The 19,233-nt window shown below is 41.0% G+C and overlaps 1 protein-coding gene across 2 annotated transcripts in view; it reads left to right on the top strand.

The window, feature by feature from the left end:
- Window positions 1–19,233, top strand: part of dachd (dachshund d) — a 92,741-nt gene that overhangs the window by 41,028 nt on the left and 32,480 nt on the right. For both annotated transcript variants that reach the window (XM_046403528.1, XM_046403527.1), the window contains exons 2-3: window positions 6,951–7,066; window positions 14,345–14,497. In XM_046403528.1, coding sequence (XP_046259484.1) covers window positions 6,951–7,066; window positions 14,345–14,497 — 269 coding nt within the window. The remainder of the gene's footprint in view (window positions 1–6,950; window positions 7,067–14,344; window positions 14,498–19,233) is intronic.

Raw genomic sequence — 19,233 nt, 5'->3', positions numbered from 1 at the left:
CTCCCTCTGTCAGAATGCCTGCTGGATGTATTCCTCTCTAAATGTGACAGGAAATATGCTATTATAGCATGCAGAATATTTGCCTGATGGGATTTGCAATAAAATTACTACATTTCCTTTCCATTAGGATCTCTAAAACCCCTCTCTCTAATTTATGATTACCCTGGCAAAAAGACATGTTATATACATAAAGACTAAAGTAGCCCCCAGTCCACATTTCGCCTGTCCTGCTTTCAAAGTTAGTTGAGAGGACAGGAGAAATAATTGAAAAGTGCAGCTGGACTGTGTACAATCTTGTAAGGGATGCCTAGAAAATGAGATTAATCAGTGCACAGACATTGTGGGGAAAAGTTTGCAGTGAATGCCTGACAGTCGTGCTCTTTCTCTCATTTCAAATGTTGGCAGGCTAGCAGGCAGCTCCAAGGGAAATGCACTCCTTTCATACTTGAGTAATTGATGAATTGTATGCAATATGCAAATGAGAATCCATAAATCTTATGAATGACAGCTTAATTTATGTGAGCCTTAATGAATGCAGGATTAGATTTTAATTAAATATCCTCAAAGGCACCCTGACTGGGTAAGTTTTTAAAGCCTTGTTTTGAAGACTTGTTTCATATGCATCGCGGTTCATGAAAAAGAGAGATCAGTGAGAGTGGTTAGATGAAATTTCCTCGCAGTTTGAAGATAAGACCTGTTCTGTTTTGCTAACCAAAGGCACTTGCAATTAATAAATATTGGAGCAAAATCATATCTACCAATCTCATTTAGGCTTTCCTGGAACTGCTCATTCTCATACATTTGATTAACTGCATTTACTTTAAGCGCTATCTGATTTCTAACATTTGGTACAGTATCTTTTTAATTAAGAGAATCATCCATTAGGCATGGAAAAGTCAACCAATTAGGCGTTCCTCATCAGTTCCCGCGATGTAGGAACTCTGCTTACTCATTATCACAGTCTGTTGATGTGATACTAAACAATCTTGGACTCTGTAGTTATGGGACATACAATTATGAAATCAGCTTTTAACATTAATGATGCAGGGGAATAATCAGCAATTTATCGTGTTTTAGATCTGTTTTAGATTCTATTTCACAGCTGAGAGGCTTCAAACAGCTCTAATAGAACGCGATTACAAGAGTAAGCTCTTTGTAGCTACTGCGACAGCGGTTTTCTCCTGAATCCTGTCTGTCGTTTCGTGACACCGGCCTAGGGACAGCAGAAGGAGTGCGACTGGCTCTGGTGTCCTCTGCACCATCAGACTCTGCAACGCTTTCACCCAGCGTGGTTCTAATCAGGCCTGAGCCTGGACGAAAACACTAGGAAGGCACCCACTCTCTCTCAACTACTACTGATCTCAACCCTGCACATTAGTCCACACAGGGATCAGAGCACAGACAGCACTTTAAAAGGGGTTTTAGTGGGATTGATGCTAACTCTCTCCCGCCTTTGATTTCACACCATTTGATCTGTGATATATTGTTCTGTAACAAAGGTTCATAGTTTGCTGGCGGATGCAGCTGTTCCTACCCCTAATAAATAAAAGTGTGTGTTTTTTTTTCTCCTTGCACTCACAAACTCGCTGTAATCCACCTATCTAGATCAGATAAGCGTGATGTGGCTACCTGTGCGAGGCTGTGTTTGACAGGTGCAAGGGGAAGCTGATTGAGATAATCCAAGAATAGGTTCAATGCAAATACAGATACAAGATGAGGGTGAGGATAGATGGATGCATGAAAAAGATGGATGAGTGAATACATTCCCATGTATCACACTGTGACTCTGAGATTATGATCATCACAGCCAATAGACTGCCAAGGTCAGCAGGAAGTATAAATCATCTTTTTTCCTTTTTGTTGAAGGCAGCATGCTCCTGTTATTTTCAGTGGTGTTGTTTTGTCACATTATTATGGTTATTATGATGTTATGGCTATTAGTTTCATTATAAATACATGTATCAATACATTTTAAAACATTTTTAAATTGTTTGGTCTTTAACATGTAAGAGAATATAAAAATGACCTGTTGTTTTTTTTATTTTAATTTCCTAAAGCCAAAGCTGATAACCACAAATTGCTGTTTCACCCCATCGTGATTAAACCCAAAAGATACTCTGTATTCATTAATAAACAGAGAAAAACAGCAAATTTGCACATTTAGGATGCCAAAACCAGAGACTAGACATTTTTGCCTCAGAAATGACTCAGATGATTAATCAATTATCAAATAGGTGCTGTTTGGTTCTAAATAATGTTTAATGTTGGAAGTTGTTTAAAAAAAGATGCCTTCTTCAAAAGGAAACACGTGGATAATTAATAAAACACTCTTTGGTTCCTCATCAGTTAGTTTGCATGGGCAGAGATGTTATCCGTGCTTCTGCGTTTGCTGATGTTACCGCAGAGAGCTGAAGGCAGAAGGTGGGAACTTCGAAGTCAGTTGATAATTAATTTGACATATTTGTTACCACCACAAATCCAAGGTGCAGAGTATGTTTTTGTCATTTTTGACAGTAACCTGAATTTAATTTTTTACACATTTTTCCATCAGTCATCCTTTCATTGGCCCAATGCAGCTTTTTCTTTAAAGTGGAGAGAGCAAACAGTCGAGCTTGTTTCTAATTTCTAGAATTAAAGTCGAATATTTCCTCTTTTTCGACTAAACCAACCCTGTTGTCTTATCTGTGGGGATTTTAAATTGGTAGTAATACACCATGGCCGTGTTATCCTTGTGTTTCAACAAACATAGTTAACCTCTCAAGGCAGTTGCGTGCATATTGTTAAATAGTTTGATTGAACTGAATAAAAAAAAAAAACTATAAACTCAGCATATTCAGGCCCCCTGTTGGTCTGAGGCCTCTGAATTTCTGCCTGACCTGGCACTTAAGAGGTAAGGAGCTGCTTTGTTTTATCAATAAGACCTTGTTTTCATGGCTGGTCACCACCCCAGCAAACCAATCAATGGGGCATGGTCTGCTATCGCTGTGAGAGAAATGAAAAATAAACCCCAGATAATCCTTCAGTTAAAAGGTTACTCAGGGCGATAAAAGCTATTTTGTTAATTTATTTACTCTCTGCACTGGAGAGATAAAGAAAAGGAACAATTAGGGAATTCTAGGTGAGAGATTTTAAAAGGGCAATGACATTGGGTTAATATTTTATAAGGCCTGATTGGCAGAGACCTGCAGAGGCCTTTTGTTTACACAAGCCCCAGACGGAATGATTCACTCGCTTGTTTTGGCCGACTGGGCGGAAATGGAATAAATATCTTCATCCTTACCTTTTAGAAACGTCAAACAAAAGACTGAGATAAAAGGTTAATGGCTCAATCATAACCACCAGGAAACAATATTATGCTCTTTCTCTGCAAACTGGACTCACTATTGACTTAATCAGGTTGAATTCCTAAAGATATCCGAAGATGGGAGGAGCAGATGATTTTGTGTGTAACTAAATCCACTAAGGGAGTGTGCTCACTTGGGCTAAACATTACATTTGTGGTTTCAATTGATTTATAACAGATCATAATCACTGCATTAACGGCGTTCTGGGTAATAAGATCTCAGTCACTGCTTCCGTCGACAGAAACGAGTCTGATAGTGAGATGTCAGAATTTTGCCATGAGATCAAAAACCGTCCTGATATCTCATGCGATATTATACCTCTTATTATACCTATCACCTCGTGTTGGCTTCCTGTAAACGGGGTGAGAACGTGAATTTAATTATTTTGCTTTTATTGCATTGTAGCGCTGAAATTGGACTCGTGTGGAGTGTATTGTTGGGCCCCGTGTAATCTGATTGCCTGTGCAGTGTAGTGTGTTGGATAGTATCAGGTTCCAGCCGACTCTGCTGGGTCAACACACAGTCGGGCCATTAAAGGAAGTCTGGTTCAGGGAAAGTTCACCACTATTTTCTTTTCACCATGGCAGCGAAACAAAAAAGAGAGAATAGATGTGTAACATATTTGTGGCCCCAGCCTAAAGTTGGCGGGGCCTATTTTGTTTCCTTAATTGAAGCCAGAGATATGAGGGTCCTGAATATCTTAAGTATAAATACAAATAAAGCAGGGGATAAAATTATTTCATGATTGACCTAAAATACAGAAATAATATTGTCCAAATAAGTCCAACTTTAAACCCCAGAGATTCTTATTTTCTCAAACATTTTTAGGTAGAGAATGGAAAATGAAAAGAAGGCGAGAAAGATTAGAAAAGACAATAGCAGCTAAGACATGAGGAGTACCAAAATTCCAATCAGAAATCCAGTTGTGCTTTCTTTTTTGTGCAATAATGGCCTAGTTTGGAGCACTTTCTGTGCCAGGCTATTTAGGGAATCAGCATCTGCTGCTTGATAAATAGCCTGGCTCTTTTGTTTGAGGCCAGGTTGAGTTCCTCTCTGGACCCAGCTTATTAGCCTGGATGGCTCTGACCACAGCATATCTGCACTGGTGTTAGCATGCATGCCTCAGCTGCGGCATTTCAAGGAACTGAATGACATATGGTTGAGAGATATTGCAACAAAACTAAATGAGCCACATGGCTGTGAAAACATGGATTGAGAGAGGAAACAAGTCACGGTACACCCTGTGTGATAAAGTACATGCCATTTCTGTAAATTTAGAGCCCTGCTCGGTCATAAGAAAAGGAAACGGTAACCTTCATTTCTGAGAGGCTTTCCTGTTGCTTGGAGGTTCCTCAGTTCAAAGCTCCTGTTCAGTTGGCGTATTGCTTTCATGGCTGGCCAGTGTTATTTGTGCAGAGAGAGTAGCTGAAATGCAATCCCTTTAAACACACCGACAGATTCCCTTGCAGCCTATTTAAACATTACCTTTACTTTGCTGGGTCTTTGTACCTGGGTTCACATCTTTTGACATGATCTAAGGTTGATGTGACATTTTTTGTCCATCTGAGGGCCTCTTTGCTTTTAGTATTGTTGGTAAAAAAGCCTTTTACCCATCACATACTCTCTGTTGAGGTCTTTCATAAATAATTCAGCCAGAGTACAAGTGAAAGTGATGACAGCAAAACTGTGTGCGATCTCTCCCTCTCATAAGATCAAAGAGGTGCTTCTATAGAAATAGGAATTACATTTCCAGACGTTCCTAGGTTGAGCCGGCACTCATTTCTCTTTCTGTCCTACCCCTCTCTCTTTCTCTCTTTCTCTTTCTCCTTCTTCATCCCTTTGTCTCTCTTTCTTCCTCAGCCTCTCGCCTACGTCTTTCTATCACTTTTGTGTTTTCCCTCCAATGGGACACTGTTGGGTCTGCTTTTAGTCCTAAAACCTCCAGAGCCGGTATATGAGAGAGTCAGCACATTCAGACAGACAGAGTGAGTGCACTCTATTAGCAGGACTGAGGTAAATAAACCTCACAAGGCACGGCTGAATAAATTCAGCTACTAAGGCTGTGTGGTATCTGAGCTAAAACACTGCATCACTCGGTAGATACTGCCTTTGGGAAATGTAGTGAAATGTACTGTAACACAAACAGCCTCATATACTGTACTGGTTGATAAAGTCCAGACTGAGCCTTAAAAAATCATAACAGCTCATCAGTTGGTTACATTAATTTAATGTGAAACATTCGCTCATAATAAACACCTCATATACTCTTTTTAAAACCCAATAAGTCAATAATCATGTTGGAAATGATTTGACAATGATTCAAATCATGACAAAGTAATCTAAAATACAGTGTCGTGCCAGCAAAATGTAATTTTATAAGCATGTTGGCACACCCCTTCAGATATTATTAACAGAATAAAAATAAACATGAACGAAGTCTCCTAAACACGTCATTGGTTTGATTTCCGATTGATTTTCCTGCCTTTTTTTTTGTTTTGGTAAAACACACTCCTGTTTGTCCTCCTACAGTTTCACCATGCAATGGAAACCCTATGGTGTTTAAAAGATATATTAAACTTAGTTCATATTAGAGAGAACTTAGTATCCTGGCAAAGCTTGAAAATGTATGTGAAATAATGTATGAAGCCAATATGTCACCTGTGTCAAGTCACCATAATTCATCTTCAGCTGAGACATCTAGCTCCTTGTTCATACAGAATATACCTCTATAGGATCTCAGACCCCTCATTATATCCTCATTGCATTTTTTTTTCACCCTGTAGGCTTTTCTTTGTTACTATAAGCCAGCAAAGTAGGTATTGATTGAAACTCCAAGCTGTATTAATAAGTGAATGAGTAAGATGTGTGGAAAGTCATGGGTGTATCTGCTTTGAAGGCCTTTTCTCCTCCACAGTAAGGTGGCACAGTCATTTATCACGGCTGGATCTGTGCCCCTCGTTTGGTGTAATAAAACTCCCCCATCAGAACCGTCCAACAGGTCTGAATCACTCTGTCACACCACCTTCCAGCTAAGGCACGCATTAAATCAAGCAAGCAGAACATTTCCTAAGGCAGCCATTGCCTTTTAATTTCCTGAAGAACCTTAAAATATCATTCATTACCAGAACTACACATATTTGGTTTTTAAAAGTCTCATAAATCAATAGTGGCCTGACTGCAATAATTATAACAAGTTAACATGTAATTTCCAGGCCGAGGGCCGCGCACTGGATTTTAGCATATGCAAACGAGGCAATTCAAATAGTGTGGGGATATTAATACGGAGGAACAGGTAACGAGGTACGGGTTATGAATTATGCATCAAAAAGTGGTTGATCTTCAATAAAGGAAATGAATTCACCGTGTAATCTAATTAGTTATGGAAGTCTATTATGTTGAGCTGCAGAAAGCAACTGTCCTTGAAAAGAAATTTATTTACAGTACATGTTAGCTATTTGGAATGGAATTGCGTTCTGGAGTGCTTCAAATGTTAACACCCCCACTGCCACACCGCCCACACCACCCACACCACCCCCTCCTCCCTCTGCCAGTCTCCTTCTCGTCTCTCATCCGTGTTCTCCTCCTTCTCTCTGCACGCCGTTTTAGCTCCAGACCCGGTCGGCCTCCAAAGAGGACTCAAAGTGTGACATCACCGGAGAACCCCCACATCATGCCCCACTCAGTCCCTGGCCTCATGTCCCCTGGCATGATCCCACCCACAGGTATGGTTTAGCCTTAGTCTGTGTCGCTCTGTCATTGTTGCTAAGGCTCTGATTCACTCTGTCTGGGTCTTTTCTAACTCTCTTTTTCCTCCTGTCACACACACACACACACACACACACAGACACACAGACACACACACACACACACAGCCTCCCCACTAGTGGCCTCCCCGCAGCTTGTCCTCGAAATGGCAGCCAGTCCAAAGTGACACATGCACCCAACCACCAGACACCAGCCGCTCACTCGTTTACCAAAAACAGATCCTCTGCTCAACCCCCGGAAACCAAGAGGGGGAGAATAAATTGGAGTGGAGATCTTTTCTCTCAGATTATTCCAGTAGATGTTGCATTTTGCCTTGAGTGCATTCTAATTAGTGCGATTAAATCCACTCCACTGGTATATGTACATAGGCAGTGGTGATGCTAAAGCAAGCTTATCGCCACAAGAATCAACAACAACCGTTTGTGCCCTAACTTACCCCAGGGCCAAGTCTTATTGCAACTAATGCTTTTGTTCTATTTGTGGCTGGCTTCATTGTGACTACTTTGATGTTGGTGGCTGTAAGTGCTCTGATTTGCATATTTTGCTCTTCTTCTTGATATGTCTTTAATGGTACTGTGCCATCGAGCGGAGCTCTTTGAATGCTCGTTCAGTGTACAGTACACATTTGACCAACTGTTTTCCATGCTAAACTTCGGTGCATGGCAGTTTTAACAGACTTGTAATTATCCTGCCTCACACATTTTTCCCTTTCTGTAAAAACAGTCTGGAAGTGTCATTTTTTTTTTTTTTCCTCGTTCTCCAAGAGGCAGCACAGCAGCGTCAGTGAGGTGTTTGAAATTCAATATTTAACACAGATTGGGCCATCCTTGTGATTCAGTACAATGGAAGCTCACAAGCTGGCGCTTTGAACTGAGGTCATTGGCTATCTGCGCTGTAGTATGGAAGGCAAACTTAAAGGCCGAAGTGAACACAGAGAAGGACAATGATGAGAAAGAGCCGTGTTATTTAGTGGAACATAAAGCAACAGAAAAGCCTTTTGATATCATCCCCTTTAAGCCCAGAGGGACTCTGTGATCTTGACATTTAGTCAGGGTATTCAGGGGGCAAAGATAAAGTAATTGAGGTTTTTGGTCTTCTCATAACTGCCTTAAGCTTCCTAACTGAGGCAAGACAGAACTTTCTCATCAATTTCTGTGTTATGATTAAACCTCTTTATGTTTCGATTATAGTATTAAGCATTAAACGTCAAGGAATTTACAGATTCTGACAGATTAATAATTAAGTATAATTGACCACACATAAGTTAGCATCTAAGGAGGCGACTAATTGATCTGCCTTGTCATCTCCAAATAAACTGACTGATGATTAAAAAAAACGACATTGAGAAACTGTCTCAAACAGTTACACTTTCACGTCATGTCATATTAGTTCATTTTTCAGATGAGTTAACGCCTGCACACACACATATACACACACACACACACAGAGGCAGAATGTGGGCAGGCGACTTTTCCCAAGGCTCCACCAATCCTCCAAGAAAAAGCCGCCGCACCATTTTGGGCTGCAGAGAGACAGCGAAACAGAAATGTTTTGTTCACACACTTGCATGTTACATGTCTCTTTGGGTTACTTTGCTAATGCTGGTGGTCTCTTTAACATTCAGGACTGGCTGACTGTAGCTCATATTTGGCAAAAGGGCTCACCTGGTGCTCCACACTGAGTGTTTTTTAATTACTTAATCTCATAGTGTTCGAGGGCAGCCTGACATGACAGAAGTGATTCTTACCTCAGTTTGTTCAGTTTCAGGTATTTTGTTATCTGTCTTCATGCAAACTGTAGTGATGTGGAGTATGACAATATAAATATGTCATCTGTAAATAAAACACCATACACTAATGAAAAAAAAAAATTCATATAGTTTTTATGCAAACTTTCTGCCAGTCTGTGCTGACACCATTTTTGCATTCCAAAGTAAAAGCAGGCAGTCTTTCTTTGAACTTTGGTTTGTGGTTTGTTTTTTTTTTTGTTTTTTTATAATCAGCCACAAGTAACATTTATTCATTATTTTATTGTGTGACAGTTTTCTGCATATTATCAAGCACACACATACTCATACACATTTCTGCTTGTGGCAACTTTCACTTCCCTAAAGCAGTAGGCTTGCTCAGTTGGCAGTTATCTGGCTACTGAGCGCCAGCCAACTCATATATTTTCCATTTTCATTCACATCTTATGAACCCTTACTAAAGTAGATGTAGAGTCTGTAGAAGTCGTTGATAGCTTGAGCTAAGATTGAGATCCACAAATGCCATTTTGATTAACAAATAAAAACGGTTTTTACAAATGCCAGTTTGAAATTTGTAAATGTTCGATTAATATTCACAAATGCTTTTCAGCTACTTGTTAATTAATTTAATGTTAACTGATGTGTAGATATATTTTTTATTTGTGTAAGTTGTGATTTGAAAATTTAAAAAATTTAAAAAATCCACATTACAGATATGAATTTTAAAGATGTATATTTACAAATTACACTTTTACACACAGATTATTTGCTCTGTTCACACAAGTAACACTACAACAATTTTTTTTTCTTTAAATATTAGACATGACTCATCATATTAGATTCAAATCTATGACCATATTCACCACAGTAGAAAGACGTCTTTTCACAGTCTAACAGGACCAGAGAGGCCTATGTGAAACACATTGTTAACATATGTATCTTTGCCCTTGACAGCAGTTCCATTTAGAAAAGGACATCTTAATATGCTTAGGATTCCATTTAAGGAAATACCCTCATATGTGTGTTGAAGCACATGTGTGTATGTGTGAGTGTCTGAATGAGTGCATGCTTTCGTTCATGCCCCCCCATGGGGGAGGGCTTGTGCTGGAGCCTTTCCAGTTGCTGATGCATTACAGGCAGATTGGCCCCCAAATCGGATTATTTGCTGTGGACTGACACCACACTGAGATGACATCTCCTTTAAAGTGGAGAGGGCCTCCACTCACACTCTGGCCACCACTTAAGCAGCAGCTTCAATATAATTCATTTATGTCCTGGATATGGCTTCAACCTTTGAATAACGTAAGAGTACTGCATTTACCATTAGAGAAATGAATGTCACCTACATCTAACCGGGGTGCATCCTGTACTTTACCCATAAAAACAATATTTTCTAATGCTGTCTGGATCTGCCTTACTGTACAGGCATGTGAGTGGATCCCAGTGCCTCAGAGTGCTGGTGCTGTAGGTGGAGACATATTGTAATATTTATGTTCTTTTGATGCACAATTAGCACGTCAGCTTCTAGAGTGGATCATCTAATCTGGTGCCACTTCAAGCTGCTTTAAAATAGATCCAGTATGCACCAGGTAATTTAGTGTCAGTTCTTTGTGCCTCTACCCCTCCCCTTTCAGTCCACTGCTTGTCATAAGGTTAGTGCGCTGTGTAATTGATACTAAATTTGTCATGATGTGGATAGCACAGTTCAAGTGGTGCAGTGTACCTAAGAGTCGCGTTGTTCCCAACCCCAGTTTGTCACTGCTGTACTGCCACCAGTCCATGCATAAAATTAGGCGGCCATGCTCATTGACATGGAGTGTCTCTTCCCTACTTATCCTGCTTGTCCGATAAATAAAGTGTGTTTTCATTGTTGCCCATGGTGCAGTGCCTAACAGGGGGCAGAACAGAAACACAACAGATAAGCTCTAGTTATTCTCTCTCTTTTTTTTTTTGTAATCGCAGCTAGAGAAAGTTGTAAAAGTCAGTCTTTTGTGTGCTGATGTGAAGTTAATCTGATTTTAATTTAATTATACGAGTTAGTTGCGGAAGGCATAGGCATTGGGGTGTTTGTTGTAAGAATGTTCTGACATTGGCGCAGGTATGGGGCAGCTAGCATGTTAATTAATGATGAAGATCCTGACAATATGCAGAGGCATGACAGCGTTAAGCCAGTCGGCTGCTGCTTCCTTTGCATATTAATAGATCCTTCATTATTATTTAATATGACAGCTGCTCCAAGGGCTACCATCAGACCTTGTCTCTGTTATTTGCTGTTTTGTGCTCCCCATGTGACAGTGCCATGCTATTCTCTATTCGTCGAAATGTTCCCTTTTCTGTTCGCTGACTGGTGTGGCTCTCTATATGCGGCCGTGATGTGCTGTTTGTTTGCTGCTCAGGAGGATTCTGACTTACCCAAGTGTCTATATGAGAAAAGTGTCTGAATCTAAAGGTGACTTTGAAAGAATATATGAGGCTGGATTGTTTTGTTTGCATAGTAATGAATGCAGATTAGCACTGAGTGGGATTGGGCTTGTTGACGTTTAGACTTCTAGTGGCTTAATAGACTTGTTGCTGGGCGCCAACATCTTCCTGGCTTCCTTATTACATCCACTCTATTGAGGTGTTTGTTATGTGGATATGACAATTGATCTGGTGAAATGAAACAATTATCAGAAGGAAGATTTCGATTTATGGAGTGTGTCACTTAGTCAAAGACAGGGTGGAGGTTGGAGCAGGATGATGAGTGAAAAATGGAAAAGTGATCATTCCATCTGTTTCACAATGGTACAAATCAATAGCTTAGCCTTTATTTACTCTATTAACTGTATATCTGACCAAAACATGTCATTTCTTCTTCAAGCATTAGTTTCCTCTTTTGCTTTGTTGTTCTTACAGTGTAGTTTAGGAAAATAAAAAAAGAAATAGTGAGGACACACAGGCTGCAGTGCAATAAAGCACAGTGTTCTCACAGCCAAAGTTAGAGTGCATCAGAAAGCACCACTGCGGCACTCCTTTGAGCGGCACCTGATTTGTGGGGGGAATTTATCACACAAACAGCCCAGAGGTGATTTCAATATTTACTCGGCAGTCTGTTCTGCATACGTCTCATTTGGAAAACAGTTGACTCTTGCCCATTATACACAAATGAAGGCTGACCTTCAGACTGGGCAGAGGCCACATTCATTATGTGGAGAAGTATCACCTTCTTATGAGGCAATGGCGTCTTTTTTTTTTTTTCCCCCTGCTCTGCCTATGCATATTGAACAGCAGCCAGGGCCCATTGCAAACGAGAGGGCCCTGGCTGACATGATGTATACTGTACGTCAATATGGTCCTGATGTATTTTAAGATGCAAACAAGGCTTTAAATTATATGCACCTCCATGTCAGTGGCTCAGAGTGACTCTCGCCATCTGCCTATCAGCTGGGGGATGAGAGGAGTGGATGCCCAGGCCAGTATGTTCTTGCGTGTATGTTTGTCAGTGTGTTTGTGTCTTTGTGTGCGCATGCTCGCATGTATCTATTAGAGCCACATGTTCGATTTCTACCTCTCCTTGTACTCGCGTCTCCCCTCAGATGCATGGCTAATAGCTGCTCTTGAGTCCCATCACGGAGACGTGACAGCTTAGTGATGATAAACGCAGACGTTGCCTTGTTCTGCGTCAAACGTTAGGTAAACCTGCATATCCACTATATGCAGCCTCTGTAAAAGGGCAGGTGATGTACTGTATTGTGGATATGAGTGATTCCACTAATAGGTATCTTTTTTTCTCTCCTTGCATCTTTGATTTTGTTTCTGGGGTTGGCAAGAGTCGGGGGACTCTCCTGAGACACACCAGGCCTAGAGGAGCTTTACCACTATCTGTCCCTGCTGTTTGAGACCAGCCTCATGAATAAAGATTTCAGTCACGTTCAACACACCAGAACCCTGGAAATACCACAATGACAAACCGATGGTTTATGATCTCTGCAGTGTGCTCAGCATACGCATGTGTATAATCTCAGACTTACTATATCAATCATATCAAGTCGGTTTAGATCGAGGTGGACTACCACGTCAGATATTCCTATTTCGGTCCATAGTCAGGCATGGCAGTGAAAATGTGAATGATCATTTCAGATTTGATGTCAATAGTCATTTGCCCTGCTCATGAAAACAGCAACCCCGGGCCTGAGGAGAATCTGTGTCACATTCTGGAAGATATTTGGCAAGTTGTCAGAATTTTTCAAGCAATATGCATACAAAGGAATGTATCGTAATTATATTGTTAGAAACAGTACAGTCATTTGTGGAGCCTTACAGATTGCAGAGGTAACACTGTCAGGATGCAAAATTTAACTTTTTATATTTCTGTATTTCTTTTCTGTAAACTGTTCATGTTCATGTTTTACTCACAGAAAAAAAACATTATCTTTATGTCTTATAAACAATACAACACAAAACAACAAACATCACACTAAGTTATAATCTATCCTCATTTTTTAATACATTTTTTGGTGCCCATATGCCTAATAGGGTCTTTGGGCCCGTTGCCTCATTAATTTCCTACCTGCAAGGCCCTGAATAGATTGGGTTTCTTTTTGAGAATATAATTGAGGTGATAGTGAATTGCATGGATTCCTTCACATTTTTTTTTTATTGAGCATATTCTTTATTTAATTTTCACACATGGCACTTCAAGTACTTAATACACTCAAAGACATTCACAAGTATTAAAGAGTAAGAAGAACTTTAATCCTTCGTACATTATTTATAGTTCTCCATTTTGCTTGATTATTGGCCTTGATTTTCAGAAGAGCCCTGTTATTATGAGGCACTACAGCATATACAGTAGCCATGAAGAATCTGAATACCAATGTTAAGCATTATTCAGGGCGATGTGATCTGCTGAATACATTAGAGTATCATTGAAATACCCTCAATGAGAAGAGTTGTAAGACGCAGTTCTCTCTCTGTATTTGTTCACATTCTATCTCCATTTTTATCTTTCCCTGAACTCTCTGATGTCACACTGTATCACCATGCCTCTGTTACAGTACACACACACACACACACACACATACTTTGTGTCTTATGAGTTATACACACAAAATGCTTGCATCATGCACTATTATCTTGACTGCATCTGTTCCCATCAAGGTACAGATACATCAATACAGCAGCGAGGAATACCAGAGTCTGTGAAACATTCATAAAAATCATATGCTGCCACACACACAGGGATTCATCCCATCAGCATGATAACCTGCTGTGAAGATATCCCCCGTCAGAAGATGAAAAACCAAGCTGTGATCTCGTAGCTCCCCATAGTCCATAAAATTATTCATTGTTTTATTATTTTCAGAAGTCTTTTTTTCTTGTTTTTGTTTTTTTTTTTTTTCATTCGCCAGAGCAGGTTTCTGAAAGGTTTTGCAGGTGCGGTGGCTCAGCCCCAGCAGACATGTAACGGGTCTGTAAGCGCTCTGTCTCCTCTGCCTCCTCTCCCCAGGCCTGACAGCGGCGGCGGCGGCGGCTGCCAACGCAGCCATCGCAGAGGCCATGAAGGTCAAGAAGATCAAGCTGGAGGCGATGAGCAGCTACCACAGCAACGCCAACCACCATGGGGCCGACGGAGAGAATGGAGACCTCAGCTCCAGCGTCGGTGAGGATGCCCTTCACACACACCGTCACGACACACAAACTTGTTCACACTCACACAAAAGAAAGAATTTTATGTGCCTTTGCACAGACTCGGATGTCTTGCAAGGCTGCAAATCATGTATGTGATATTTGGAAATGGAAAATATCTGTACACTTAGTCTGCATCAAGATCCACTTCTGCATAAACATCTATTCAAATTTAAGTGTACTGATATGATGTATCGAACTTGAAGAGGTGAACAAACTTCTTCTAGGAGTCTTAGTCTGATTTTTCAAGAATTTTAAATGGGGACAATCGGGGTGGCTTACACTGATTTGTCAGGGGGGAAATACAGTTTCTTCAGTTGTTAGAGTGGCCTATGGTCAGACTATGTCACTGAATCGCAACCAAATCCTAATCACTTGTTCTTTCACCAGTTTTAACTGAAATCACTTTTTGCCTTCCTAAAGAAAGCCAAATAAATACAAAGAAAGAAATCAAAAAACACCTCTTGTCCAGAGGTAATAAGTAATCTTTCACACATACAGCTTGTCTGAAACCAAAGACTTCCATGACTGTTTCCACTACACTTCTGTTGTCTTAATAAAAGGTTAAAGACTGGCTTTTGTTCAGTGTGTCTACGCTCTAAATATTCACCTTGGTGAGGTAAGTTTTATTTGCTCTTGAAGTTTTAAACTTTTGTGTTGAAAGAAAAAAAAACATTCTTAATAGCTAAATGAAAATGTGAACAGTTTCCCAAAGCTAACAGCATTTAACAAGGTCTAATTGAATTGCTGTGAGAGCATTTGTTTTTCACTATGTGCCATTTCAATTAATTATTAGCCCTAAAATGCTGAAGGATTTTAGTAATATCACACAGAGCCACTTAGTGCATTTAAGAGAATGATAATATATGTTAGTGCGGATTCATGGGTCCATTCCAAAGTCTAAACCAAATGTAATCCCTGTAGCTTTGCTTGCTAAATGGAGGTTTTGATTCATTTAATGCAATAAATGGCTTGACTCCTGAATACATTTCATCAGTAATACTTGACACCGTGGAGCTTATGGTGTGTGATGAAAACAGGATGTGTTTCTAAGCAGATTTAACAATGCAAAATGCATAAAGTGTGAGGTCATCACTCCAAGAGAATGGAGTATGTAGAAAAAAAAAAAAAGAATACGAGCCTACGAGGTCATGGAAATAAAGATAAATGTGAGTACCAACAGCAAGGCTATGGCAGTGGAGCTAATAAGAAACTGTTTTATCTTTTTACAATTTAAATTGTAACCTTGAGCCCACAGCCAGCCACACGGGCTCCCAGTAGAATCATAATTCTGGCAAGGGGGAGCAGCTCTAGGTGTGGGTGCATGGGCCACAGCATTAGCTCTCTGAGTGAAATATATGGCAGTGACGCCTCTCGGCCCCATCCACAATCAATTGGATTCTTTTCCTTTAATATTTACTCGCAGCGATGAGATGCTCGTCTGCATGGTGATGAACAGTCTGCCACTGGCGTTTGAAGGTGACCTGTCAGTGAGTATGGACAAATCTCTCGCTCGCAGAAATGTACAAAATAAATCATTAGGGGCAGGCAGTCAGACAGGGGCCTCTGTCTCTCCCTCACTCTCCTCGGATTTAAATCAGCTCAGATTTATGATTTGAATTAATGCTTCGTTTGGTCAAAGGAATGGTCGCAGAGACAAATGATGTTTGGTACTGAAACCATCCTAATATTGATTACTGGGTGTCGCAGCAATCTCTTGTTTATATCAAGCACTCTCCTGTGACAGGGTGGCCAGCAGGAGTCATCCTGATAATACGTTGGAGAAATATGGCCTGCTCGGCACCGCGGGGCCATGAAACACAGCTAGCAGCATGCCGTCTTCTTCATCTAGCCCAGGGCTTCCACTCACATGTTTATTTTTAATGAAAGGGTTGTGTAATTTCACCAAAAATATGAACTGACTGAGAAGACAGCGTGATTACAGCATTATTTAACATTCCAAAAGTGTCTCAATCTGGCCTGCTTTCACAAACTATTTTGGAGTGTGAATGCCTAATATGTCCAGCTCTCAAGCCTGTTATCCAATAGCAAACCAAGTGTATAAATCACTTGACTGATATAGCATGGTGTGGGCAGAAGGGGAACTGTATTTGGCCGTAGCTTTGTTGGGCCTGGACTGATTGTTGTTCCCAGTGCTGACGAGGGCATGACTTCATGCTGTTTTTAAGAGACTCAGACCACAGCTGCTCTGAGAAAATGGACTGGAGTTTTATAATCATCCAGCTTAAACTAAGACTCAACAAACGGATGTGTTTACTTACACAAATGATGTTACCGACCATGATAGGAATTGATATGATAATGAGTGTGCTTCTGATAATACCACTAAGGACACAGATCCATTTAATCACAAAGAGCTACTACATAAACCCATTGAAAAAATCCTCCTCGGGCTAAAATACAGGTGCCTTATCTCAGTGTTTGTCTGAAGCAGATCTTTGTGAAGCGCTTAAAGCAAAGCAAAGCGGAGCCAGCCAGTGAAGGACACTCTGTTCTGTTTGTAGAGTTGGATTGCCTGTCGCTGTCTTTGTGTTGATGTAAATTGAACAGGCTAATATTTCTCCCTCACATTAAATATTCATCACAATTAGACCTTCCTGTTTGCATCAATGTTATTAATTATAAGGAGGAAAAAAACAGCCAGTTCAACTCACAGCCAAACATCCTGAGTGAGAGAAAGAAAAAGATATGTTTGTAGGAGTGTATGAGGGAGAGACAGATAAAAAGAGATGGAGAAACATGGTTATGGAGAGATATAAACATGTAAAGAAGATATAGGGTGAGAGTTGTGTGTGGGTGTGTTTCTTTGATTTTTCCTCACGCTCTTTAGTTGGGCAGAGGGAGCCCTCTCAAAGCACAATGTGGATTGTTCCTGCGCCTCTCAGGAAATGCCACAATTACAGATCACAGACCAAGCAAAACACGTGTGGCACTGGGCCTTGAGGGGGATAAACAGCCCGCCATTCCCTCCCAGTGCATTGACCCCAGCCACAACCTTCATTACTGGGAGAGAAAATATTGTCAGCTGCCCGCTAACAAACACCTGCCAATTTCAAGAGAAGGAATTGCTTTTTTTTCAGCCACGGAAGGAAAATAAAGTGTTTCTTAGGCCTACAGAAAAGGAGTGGGGAGAAAAGATAAGGCAACATGCACCCTAGTCCTCTCTCTTGCTTGTCTCTCGCTCTCTCCCTTTCTCTTTTCTTTTTAACAGTGCCTCACCTACTTCCCTGTCTCTCGCCCTCTGTCTCTCTTTGGCCACTGGGTGCTGCCCTGCCACTCATCTGACTCCTCACCACACAACTCTAATGGAGCCGAAATCCTCTTTGTAATTAGATATGGGAATTCCACTGTCATCAGCCAGATGATGCCACGACAATGCCGACCAAATAACTCGCAGACAGACAGAGCAGCAGCGAAAGGAGGAGCCACGACAGTCACCGCTAACTGTCACATTCGACTGTATGTTTTGAATCAGTCCCGAACCCGTAACACCACAACTAAGCTGTGTAAGCATTTGCCTTCTATGGCGACTACTTCAAACCCTGAAAGCCCTTTGTCTCACATCTGTGGCTTCAATCCAGGCTGCCTGCGCCCGACAGGGAGTGTAGAGCCACATGCTAGGCTGAAGCTGGACGAATGGTGACAGATACCTGGAGTGTTGCCTGACTGAGAGTTGAGAGAAGAGGTTCTGGGTGAGATGATGAGGAGACATCATTCTCTCTTCCCAGGGTCACCAGGCTAATTTCTGCAAGCCCCACCCTCACGTTTGTATGTTTGCGTGTGTGTGTGTGTGTTAGCGTGTTAGCATGTGCGTGTGTGCGCCTGCTCGTGTGAGAGAGAAAGAGAGGGGGCCTTGGCCCCTGAGAGCGCTCTGTGAGGAGACCACAGCTGTACACTCCCAGCAGCTAATTGGTCCTTATCTAGCTGTCCCATTCATCTTCATTTTTTACCAATTACTGAGCATTATCTGTGTTCTCAGTTGGGTATGGGACTTAATCCTTTTTGGTTAAGCTGGTGCTACAGCTTGCAAATTTCAAATGGAGATGGGGAGGGGGGATGTGTGTGCGCGCGCGCGTGTGTGTGTGTGTGTGTGTGTGTGTGTGTGTGCGTGTATGTGTGGTGGGGGGGCAAAAGTCATAGCAAAAACAAACTCTGAAACTTCCCATCATCCCTCAGGCAATCAATAAACAATGACATCACATGAAGGAGAGAGGAAAAAATGGAAGAGATCAATTATTGGCGTTATAATTCAAGTCCTTGTTTGCAAACGCTGCAGCCTCATTGATTAGGCTGCTCTTGTTGCACTCACCATTATTGACTTGTTAAAACCATATTTTCTCATCATCAGTGGTTTTACGTTTGCGGTCACACAGATAGGGGCCGTCATTAATTATTCAAGATGTATTCATTTTAAAGCACAGCGAGTCCAAATCATTCTGTTTACTCTACAAACAATACATGTAAAGTACATTGCTCATCCAGAAGGTACATCAAGACGCCACAATCTGGGGCAGTTAGCCTTAATTTTCTAAGATCAATGCATAACTAGGCGCCTCTCTATATGGGGTCCGTGCTTGGCCATGCTGCAGAGCTGAGTGGAGTCAGCCTGGAGACCATGCACTAATTACTGGAGTGTTTACTGCTCTGCTGGATAGCATTTGTACCATTTTGAATCATATCAGTGAGTCA

This window comes from Scatophagus argus, chromosome 11, assembly GCF_020382885.2.
Source record: "Scatophagus argus isolate fScaArg1 chromosome 11, fScaArg1.pri, whole genome shotgun sequence".
Classification (NCBI taxonomy): domain Eukaryota; kingdom Metazoa; phylum Chordata; class Actinopteri; family Scatophagidae; genus Scatophagus; species Scatophagus argus.
This window is presented reverse-complemented; position numbering and strand designations above follow the sequence as displayed.